Here is a 10,456-nt window from a genome sequence, read left to right on the forward strand (position 1 = left end):
TGGGGGATCGAAGCTTAGAGAAAGTGAACGAGGCAAACCGGGATGCGGAGAGACTGCGGATCCCGGGTTGGGTTCCGAAAGCTCCCAGCGAAACCGGGAACAGAACACACACGAAGGACTGACCACCCTGAACTTGCGAACGCACAGCGGGGACCCGGGGCCAGGCGGGGACGGAGCGGGGCCACGGACACGGTTAGGCGGGTGGCGAGCACATACACGCACACAGAGCGAGCCGCGGATGGATGTGGCAAGCACGTCTGCATCTCGCAGGGATGCTGTGTACTTGCCTGAAACTCAAGGACTTGGTCTCGGCTTGCGAGTCCTCCTCCTCGGGGTCGCCCTCGGGCCCGCCGGCCCCGTCCTCCCCGGCGCCCCCGCCGCGCACCGCAGACCACGTCCACTTGGCCCACTGCACGGGGGACAGGATCTGCCACGGGCTGAACGCCATGAGCGCGGCTCCTCGGGCTCCGGCTCCTAGGGTCAGGGAGGGGAGAGCCCTTTTTCCCTTTCAAAATGGAGGGACCCGCTGACAGGCGCCAACGAGCGTATCCCGCGGAGGCGCGGATGTGGTTAAACGAGCGCCGTCGGGGGCCGAGCGGAGCGCTTCCTCCCGCGGGCGGCAGCGCCGCTTCCTCCTCGTCCTCCTTCCCCAACGAGGCGGCCGCGGCGGCCCCGCGCCTAGCTCCTTTCGCCGGTAAACCGCCTCTCCTGGGGCTTCCTCAGGGCCCCGGCCGCGGCACCCGGCGACTCTGCCTCCGCGGCTCCGGTTCTGGGGTCCGACTCCCGCCTCCCGCCTCCCGGCCGGCGGGATACGCCTCAGGGGCCGCGGGAGCCGCGCCCCAGGAACCGCCCCCTAGGACCGTACCACTCGCACACACGGGTGGGGGGGATCTGGGACGACGGCGGCGCCGGCCTTTGAAGTCTGCGACGGTTGCGCCGAACACCACCCCCCGACCGCGGCGCCACGATGGTCGCGCCTGGATGCGGGAAGGGGCTTCCCGGCCTTGCCACCAGCCGCGGGCCCGGGAACGCGACGCCCCCGACAGCGCTGCTGCGTCAGGAGCGGAGGTCCATTTTCTGAGTCAAGACACGCTGCAATGTTTCTCCTTCTTTTTTTTTTTTTTTTTTAGTATATTTTCATCTTGCCACTGTGTCCTAATGGCGTTGGTGATATTGGACCGCGCAGAAGTTAAGCCCCTTATAAAAAACACTTGGAAGCTGCTGCGGCATGGTGTCTTCCCTCTCCGGTACGGCGGGGCGGAGGATTTCAACCTGGTCATCTTCATCCCTGTCACTCAGCAACGTCAAAGAGGCCAAGGACTGGAATTTAGGATGCCTCGCCTCCCCAAACCGCACCCGTGGGCGCTCTGCAGTGGCAGGTCCTGGGTGAAGGGTGCAGGATTATTACCCTGTGAAACAGCCTGATCGGTTTCCCGGTCTCCTTTTTGAGGCTTGCTTTTCATAACTTGTGAGTCTGATTTCTGACGTCGTTTGCTCCTTCGGCCGTCAGCCAAGACTGGGGACATTTTTATGTTTGAAGGCAAAGGAAAATAGCAGTATTTCCTTCATTTTTCATGGAGGGATTTTATTTAGGGATTGTTTCTCTCAAAACCACCCATGCACCCTCTTCCGAATGGATGGGCTGGCCGGCAACAGGCTTAATGACCTGCTTGGCTTGGTGTTACTTGTACTACCGTGATTTCCCAAAGTTGCGGTGAATCTGTGAGGAGCCTGCAGGTTCCCACAGAGAGCAGCTCCAAAACTTGCACCCTGAAACTTGCAAGAGACTGCCATCTCTCCTGAAAGGGATGGGCATATATATTGCTGATGAATCAAGACTGCCTTACACATTTGATAACACAAACAGAAGCAGAAACAATACAAAATAAGGCTTGGCATATATTGCTGATGCAGCAAGACTGTCTTACACATTCAATAACAAAAACAGAAGCAAAAACAACACAAGATAAGACTTGGCAGGGTTGTCCGACCATGACGGAAGGGCAAGAGTTTGCCTTAAGTCTAGAAAGGAAGAAAGAGTTAAGGTGTCGGGGTGTTTTAGAATTCATTCCACCTTCTTCCTAGAGACAAATACAACCGTCATGAACCTTCTAGGGACTACACAGAAGTGAACCAGGCAGGAGACCCACATGAAATATACAACCCTTGGCCGGGTTTGGTGGCTCATGCCTGTAATCTCTGCACTTTGGGAGGCAAAGGTGAGAGAATTGCCTGAGTCTATGGGTTTGAGACCAGCCTGAGCAACATAGCGAGACCTCGTCTCTACACTAAATAGAAAAATCATCCGGACATGGTGGCACATGCCTGTGGTTCCAGCTACTTGAAAGGCTGAGGCAGAAGGATTACCTTAGCCCAGCAGGCCGAGGCTGTGGTGGCTGTGACATGCCACTGCCCTCCAGTCTGGGTGACAGAGTGAGACTCTGACTCAAAAAAAAAAAAAAAAAATACATATATACAACTCTTGTAATTTTAGGTTTATGTTCAGGAGTAAACCTCCAGATTCTAGGGTCCCTCAGGTTCCTAGATTTGACTCAAGGAAATCATATTCCCCCAATAAGTCAGTGGCATACTCCTGGTCCTGTTCATTCTTTCTATTGAATAGTTCCCTAAGCTTTTCATGACACTGCATCCCTGTTGTGACTGACATAGTTCACGCACTCCCCATCTTTCATAGATCTACTGTAAATAACTCCCACCAGGTTTTAACTCTAAGGACTTTCTCACCTGAGGCCACCCCTGCCTGATTGATCTGTGACTTGTGCTCTAATCTTGCTGTTCCTGTTCTCCTCTATTCTTATCCCTTATATTCCTATCCACAATCAGTAGAGAATTGGTTGTACAGCTTTCATATGCCCAAGAATTACCTGGGAGTGCATCTTAAAAAAACACAGCCAGGCATGGTGGCTCACGCCTGTATTCCCAACAATTTGGGAGGCCAAGGCGTGAGGATTGCCTGAGCCCAGAGGTTCGAGACCAGCCTGGGCAACTTGGTGAGACCTCGTCCCTACAATAAATAAAGTTAGCCGGGCATGGTGGTATGCACCTGTAGTCCCAGCTACTCGCGAGGCTGAGATGGAAGGATCACCTGAGCCCAGGAGGTCAAGGTTGTAGTGACTGAGAGCCAGCCATTGCACTCCAGCCTGGGTAACAGAGTGAGACTGTGACTCAAAAAAACAAAAAAGCCCATAAATCCAAACTACCAGCAGGATTTGTAAATCCATATGTTTACTAATCGTCCTAGGGGATTGTTATCACAGGGAAAATTTGGGAAACAACGCCTAGCTTGAACCAACCAATTGCTGTTTCAGGAACAATCTCCCTTCAGGAACAATCTCCCCAAGAGCTTTGCATATTCCCGGAACCACATCTCCCCAACCCCCACCAAGCTCCCAGTCCCTGGCTATCCAAAGGTCCTTCATCACCCAGCTCAAGTGTCTATTCTGGGAAGGTTGGCCGATTGTCCCTCCTTTCTATCACTTCTATATTCCAAACATTCATAGACTGTTCCTGTGGACTTAGATAGTTTTGAAAGTCAAAGGGAGCATTCTTAATAGTTAGACCAGGACAACAAACATAAACCATGAATGTCTCAGGAAGATGAGGATTTAAGGTCACTGTACACTAAGCATACTATATATAACATATTTATTTATATATTTGTCCCACAAGCTTTTAAAGGGCAGGGACCATGTTATCTGTGCCCTTTTAGGACTTTCCCCAGAGTTCAGGACAGTGCTACACCCTCAGTAGGTGTTTAATAAATGTGTAAAAAATGAATATTCTAATTTATAAACAGTCCTTGTGAATTTGGCTTGATTGACATAATTTCCTAAAGGCTGATTCCTCCTGGGGAAATCAAGTTTCCGAACCAGCAAAGACTGGAACCCAGGACCAGTGAAGGTCCCAGTAAGATTAAGCCTGATCGCCAGGCACGGTGGCTCACGCCTGTAATTATAGCACTTTGGGAGGAAGACAAGAGGATTGCCTGAGCCCAGGGGTTGAAGACCAGCCTGGGCAACTTGGCGAGACCGTCTCTCTACAATAAATTAAAAAAAAAAAAAATTAGCCAGGCATGGCGGCGCCCACCTGGATTCTAGCTACTTGGAAGGCTGAGGTGGATCACCTGATCCCATCAGGTCAAGGCTGCAGTGGCTGGGAACATGCCACTACACCCCAGCCTGGGTGACAGAGTAAGACTCCTACTAAAAAAAAAAAAAAAAAAAAAGACCCAGGGGTTCGAGACCAAACCTGGGCAACTTGGCGAGACCTCATCTCTTACAATAAATAACACACACACAAAATTCGCCGAGCGTGGTGGTGCACGCCTGTAGTTCCAGCTACTTGGAAGGCAGAGGTGGAAGGATCACCTGAGCCCATTGTAGCCAGAATGGTTTTTCTGGATGGAAATGTTATTTATTTGCTTCCAAGCCTGATGACTAAACTTTGCCCATCTAAGATCCAGGGGCCAAGAAGGTACACAAGTGGTTTTTTTTTTTGACCTGCAGCTCTACAAGGTTTAAAACCATTTAAATTAGTAATAACATTAAAAAAAATTTTTTTTTTGAGATAGGATCTTGCTCTGTCACCCAGGCTGGAGTACAGTGGCATGATCAGGTAGTTTTTAATTTAATTTAATTTTTTATTTTTGTAGAGATGAGGTTTCACTATGTTGCCTAGGCTGGTCTTGAACCTCTGGGCTCAAGCAATTCTCCCAGCTTCCCAAAATTCTGGGATTACAGGCGTGAGGCACCACACCTAGCCAGAACATTTATAATATTGAAAGATTTCTTATAAAACCCAGGATTTCGACTTTTCATGGAAGTTTGTTAGATGGCAACACTGAGTGGTAGAAACTGAGTAGGACTGTCCTTAGCCATGGTGGTGTCCTCCAGATAACACTGCTATCACCCAGGCCTCTTCACTCCCTTTTATTATCAGGTAGGCATTTGTGTTTGCTCCCCTATTCAGGACCAAGTTCTAACTCAACAGGTGTACAGGAGACTTCACAATGAGCCCCCAGCCTGTGTCTGCCCTGTCCTCCCTGCCACTGTACCACAAGTGTTCTCACACTAGGTGTCCTAATAAATGAAGCTATTTGCCTTGTTAAGAAAAAATTTTCATGACACTTGCTAAATAAGAAAGATGTCATTTAAGAAAGGATCACTGCCGGGTGTGGTGGCTCATGCCTATAATCCCAGCATTTTGGGAGGCCGAGGTGAGAGGATTGTCTGAGCTCACAGGTTTGAGACCAGCCTGGGCAAATTGGCAAGACCTCATCTCTACAATATATATATTGTATATAGGGAAGGGACCACTGCAATGGGGTTTTGCAGTAGCAGAGAAAGATCAACTCAAATACAAGGACAAATGGGGACTTATAGCTAAAGATATGGGTGGGGGGAATCCCTGGATGAAAATTTACTGAGTTTCCATCTGGAGAAAGAGGATGCTGGCTAAATCAACTTGACTGGTTTACAGGATTCTTGCTGAAGGCAGGCAGGGTGATCAGATATTAAGGGTGGGAGATTCTCACTAAGCTGACCAGGCAATATACTTGATAAAATGACTCTACAAGAACAGACACCGAAGTCTAAACATGAAGGGCTTAGTGGAGTCTGACCAGAGGTAAGTCAAAGAGAGAGTCTTCGTAGCATGTTCGAGTTTCCTTACTTGTATAGTTTAATTTTTACCAGTGAGACCCATTTTACAACCTCTTTGGGACATCAATTAGCTATAAGGTGTGTGCCTGGTCTGGCCACTGTTTGTGGAGTATTTCTTTTCTTTTGAGTCAGAGACTCACTCTGTCACCCGGGCTGGAGTATAGTGGCACGCTGTTCATGGCCACCACAGCCTCGACCTGCTGGGTTCCGGCGATCCTTCCGCCTCAGCCTTCCAGGTAGCCGGAATTACAGGCATGCGCTACCGTGCCGGCTGATTTTTTGATTTATTGTAGAGATGAGGTCTCGCTGCCCAGGCACCGGGTCACGAACCCGTGGGCTCAGGCAATCCACTCACCTCAGCCTCCCAAAGGCGCGGTATTACAGGCTGAGCCACCGAGCCCAGCTCAGAATTGGAGTTCTTGTTCTGTCTCACTCCAAGTGTTCAATACGAATCAGAGCTGTAAGCAATCCAAGCACAGTGCAAACAATATTACAATGGAAGGAAAAGAAAACTGCCACTGCTAAGAAAACTGGATTTCTGAGCAACAAATGGAGGCATTTGCGTATGAAATGCCTAAGGGAGTGAGGGAGGCCGAGAAGGAGGATATAGCCAGGACGGCAGGAGGGATAAAGTAACCACTGAGCAAACAAGTCAGGTGGGCAGAAAAACCCATGCAACTTATCTATATTTTCTAGCAACCTAAGAATTTTTTTTCTGAATCAGAGTCTTACTCTGTTACCCAAACTGGAGTGCAATGACACAATCCCAGCTCACTGCAACCTCGACATCCTGGGTTCAGGTGATCCTTCTACCTCAGCCTCCTAAGTACCTGCAACTACAGATACGCACCACCATGCACAGCTAACTTTGGGTTTTTTTTGTTTTTGTTTTTGTAGAGACAAAGTCTCGCTATGTTGCCTATGCTGGTCTTGAACTCCTGGACTCAAGCAATCCTCCCACCTTGGCCTCCCAAAGTGCTGCAATTATATGTATGAGCCATCACACCCAGTCGCAACCTAAGAATTTTTTTTTTAGTTGAAGTCTCCCTTTGTCACCCAGGCTGGAGTACAGTGGCACGCTCACGGCCACCACACCCTCCTAAGTACCTGCGACTACAGGCATGCGCCACCATGCCCAGTTAATTTTTTGATTTATTGGAGAGATGAGGTCTTGCCAAATTGTCCAGGCTGGTCTCGAAAAACCCACGGACTCAGGCAATCCTCTCACCTCAGCCTTCCAAAGTGCTGGGATTACAGTGTGAGCCACCACGCCCGGCCAACCTAAGAATTTGATGAGCAAAATATACATCCAAATCAAGCAAGATTGAATGTCAGACTGCTGAGCAGCTTTGAAGCACTTAGGAAAAGTACAGGCCCATACAAAACTGAAGCAGCAAATGGCAACTAGGTTTAGGTGCCTCAGTGGAACCTCAACGGCATACCTCCCACTCCTCCACCCTGCTTTCTGAGAGCCATCCTGTCTACTGAGTGAGTTTTCTAGGACATAGTGGGGGAATTTCCTGAGTGCCACTATCAACCCACCACTGAATGTTCTCTCCCCACACAACAAGCTAAACACCCTCCACCCCTAGCTTTTTTCCCCTTGGAAATTTATGTAACCTTTTTTTTTTGAGTTGGAGTCACTCTGTTTCCCAGGCTGGAATGCAGTGGCACACTGACAGCCAACGCAGCCTTGACCTGCTGGGCTCAGGCGATCCTTCCACCTCAGCCTTCCAAGTAACTGGAAGGTACATGCTACCACACCTGGCTAATTTTTTTATTTATTGTAGAGACAAGGTCTCGTCAAGTTGCCCAGGCTGGTCTCAAACCCCTGAGCTCAGGCAATCCTCTCACCTTGACCTCCCAAAGTGCTGGGATTTCAGGCTTAAGCCACTGTACTTGGCCTTCCCTTGGATACTTAAATGTACAAAGTCTCTAAATATGTAATAATAGTACCTTATACCAATAAAGCCCTTCTAAGAGGTTCAAGTGGTTTCATCTGATCCTTAAAATCATTTTCTCAGGTAGGCAGATCAGATTTTCCCATTCTCATTTGGAAGCAAGCTACCTGCCTGAAGTCACACAGCTCATGTGTGCCAGAAGGAATCTAGAATCCTGCTCTCCTAACTTTCAGTCCTCTTTATATTGCATCAGCCTGGAAGAAAGAAGAATGCCCTCCACGCCCTTTGGGAGCATACAATTCCACCAGCAAGACCATCCTCTCAGTCTTCTGCTGCTATAGTCTTGGCTTCCTTCCTACCTTGCACGGGTTACAAAGTCACAGCTAGCTCCATCAGTAAAGAGCAGCCATTGCCAATAGGAGGCTGTGGCCACCCACCTGCTTTTTTGCCTTATCTCAGTCTAACCAGGTGAGGGCACACTAATGTCTGTACAAGGCCACAATGTCAATAACAACATCTGATCACATTCAAATATTTTAACATGGCAGTCTAAATCTTGCAAGATCAGATGCTATCTTAGTTCTTGACCCCTTGGCTATAGTCACCTATAGAATGACAATCTTCCCTCCACTACCCAAACACACTCGAATCAGGGAATGTTTACAATACATTTATACTGAAAACCATATCATTAAGAAAAGCTCCTTTCTAATTTTTTTTATAAGAGAAAGTCAGACTATGTCCACAGCTAATACTCTTTCAGAGCTCCAGGACGATTAACACGACCAGACTGCATCCATTGCAGACTTGGCCAAGCTCCCCATCTAGGACTTACTAAAAGACCCTTGTCCAGGCTTTGCTCTGGTGAACAACTCTTGTCACACCCATGCTATGATCTATTTTATTCTGTATCACAAAAGTTTGATTTCCCCAGAAAGTATGTCATTTAACTCAGGTCACAGACCAGACCTATGGCAGAATTGCCAGGTAAAAGAATTATATTGTGTCAACTTTCAGGAAAAAGTGAAGAAAAAATAAGCATATTTTATTATGTTCATACAAAACTAGTGTCATTGAAGAGCAAGTTCTATGAGATTCTCTCTTACCCCTATGAACTATCACAAATATATATTTGTTGACTTTACAGGGAAGCTTACTTTAGTTCTCTACTCTTGGATGTAAGAGTATTAAAGAAGCATTTGTTGAGTGCAAAAGATATAAGCAGAATTAGGTCAAACTGTTTATTCTAAGTGAGGAAAGTAAACCCAATTCCTCCCACCAACTACCACAAATCCAAAGCTGAAAACAAGCAAACCAAAACCAAATACAAAGCTCCACTTAAAGCAGTGAACTATCTTTAAATTTAGAAATATTTTCTAATCTAGCAGATATGTTTGGTTTTTCCTGTTAAACACCACTATTGTACTTACAGAGCCTGTTAAACAAGAATATTATCTTGGAGGACTACTCTTACTAATTTAGCACATTTTGTTTCCTTCTGTTGAACTCAGATTCCTTTTGAGCAGATTAGGCTGGGTGTGGTGGCTCAAGGCTGTAATCTCAGCACTTTGGGAGGCCAAGGCAGGAGAACTGCTTGAGCCCAGGCAATATATCAAGACCTCATCTCCACAAAAATTAAAAAATCAGCCAAGCATGGTGGTGCACACCTGTAGTTCCAGCTACACGAGAGGCTGAGGGAGAAGGATCACCTGGGTTCAGGAGGTCAAGGCTGCAGTGAGCTGGGATTGTGCCACTGCACTATAGCCTGCGCAACAGAGTGAGACTCCGACTCAAAAAAATAAAAATAAAAAGTCCAAGTCCAAGAGCTTTGTACATAGAGCTCAGACAAGGAAACCTTCTAAAACTTCCTCTATGTTGTTTTTAAATTTAAGTTTCCAATAGGGACATTACTCCAAATTTGAGATGTCTGTTTCCCTTCATGTACCGTTTAGGGGGAGGGTGGAATCTAGAGCATGAGTTAAAGAATGTAAAGGAATTTAGGAAACTGAAATAGAACAATATTCCTTCTCCTGCAGCCATTTTATTCCCTTTCTTCTACCCTACCTCCAAAATAAAATAACTTCCCAAAAATTCATCCTAAAAGATTAGAAGAACACTGATCATACAATGCAGATCTTCTGAGATCCTCCTGACATCACATATTCTACACACTATCCTCATATTTGTGTGTGTGTGTGTGTGTGTGTGTGTGTGTGTGTGTGTGTGAGTCTCACTCTGTTGCCCAGACTGGAGTGCAGTGGCTTGCTCACGGTCACCCCAGCGCTGACCTGCGGGGCTTAGGCAATCCTTCCGCCTTAGCCTTCCAAATAGCCGTAACTAAAGGCTTGAACCACTACACCCAGCCTATACTCATATTTGTGAGCCTTCAGGAAACCACATGTCCTCATTTTTTATTTATGAGACATTGTCACTAAGAAGTTAGAAGATAACAGGTTGGGAAGGCAGTTGGAAAGGGCAGTCATGATTCACTGGGGGCCGGGCGTGGTGGCTCACGCCTATAATCCCAGCACTTTGGGAGGATGAGGTGAGAGGATTGCCTGAGCCCACAGGTTCAAGACCGGCCTGGGCAACATGGTGAGACCTCGTCTCTACAATAAATCAAAAAGTTAGCCAGGCGTGGTGGTACATGCCTGTAGTTCCAGCTGCTTGGAAGGCTAAAATGGAAGGATCACCTGAGCCCAGCAGGTGGAGGCTGCCATGGCCATGAGTGTGCCACTGCACTCCAGAATGGGTGACAGAGTGAGACTCTGACTCAAAAAAAAAAAAAAAGTTACAATACAGAGAGAAAAGGAAGATTATTTCAGCCGGGCTCAGTGGCTCAGCCTGTAATCCCGCGCCTTTGGGAGGCTGAGG

At 47.6% G+C, this 10,456-nt stretch overlaps 1 protein-coding gene across 6 annotated transcripts in view; it reads right to left on the minus strand.

The window, feature by feature from the left end:
• Positions 1–820, minus strand: part of TACC1 (transforming acidic coiled-coil containing protein 1) — a 67,725-nt gene extending 66,905 nt beyond the window's left edge. For 3 of the 6 annotated variants that reach the window (XM_008072358.1, XM_008072357.1, XM_008072355.1), the window contains exon 1: positions 288–769. In XM_008072358.1, the coding sequence (XP_008070549.1) occupies positions 288–448 (161 nt within the window). In that variant the 5' untranslated portion in view covers positions 449–769. Of the gene's footprint in view, positions 1–287 lie in introns of all 6 variants that reach the window. The other 3 variants (XM_021706098.1, XM_008072356.1, XM_021706099.1) reach the window with 3 other exon arrangements.
• Positions 821–10,456: the final 9,636 nt, after the last annotated feature.

Source organism: Carlito syrichta, unplaced genomic scaffold, assembly GCF_000164805.1.
Source record: "Carlito syrichta isolate Samal-C Ts95f unplaced genomic scaffold, Tarsius_syrichta-2.0.1 Scaffold315142, whole genome shotgun sequence".
Lineage (NCBI taxonomy): Eukaryota > Metazoa > Chordata > Mammalia > Primates > Tarsiidae > Carlito > Carlito syrichta.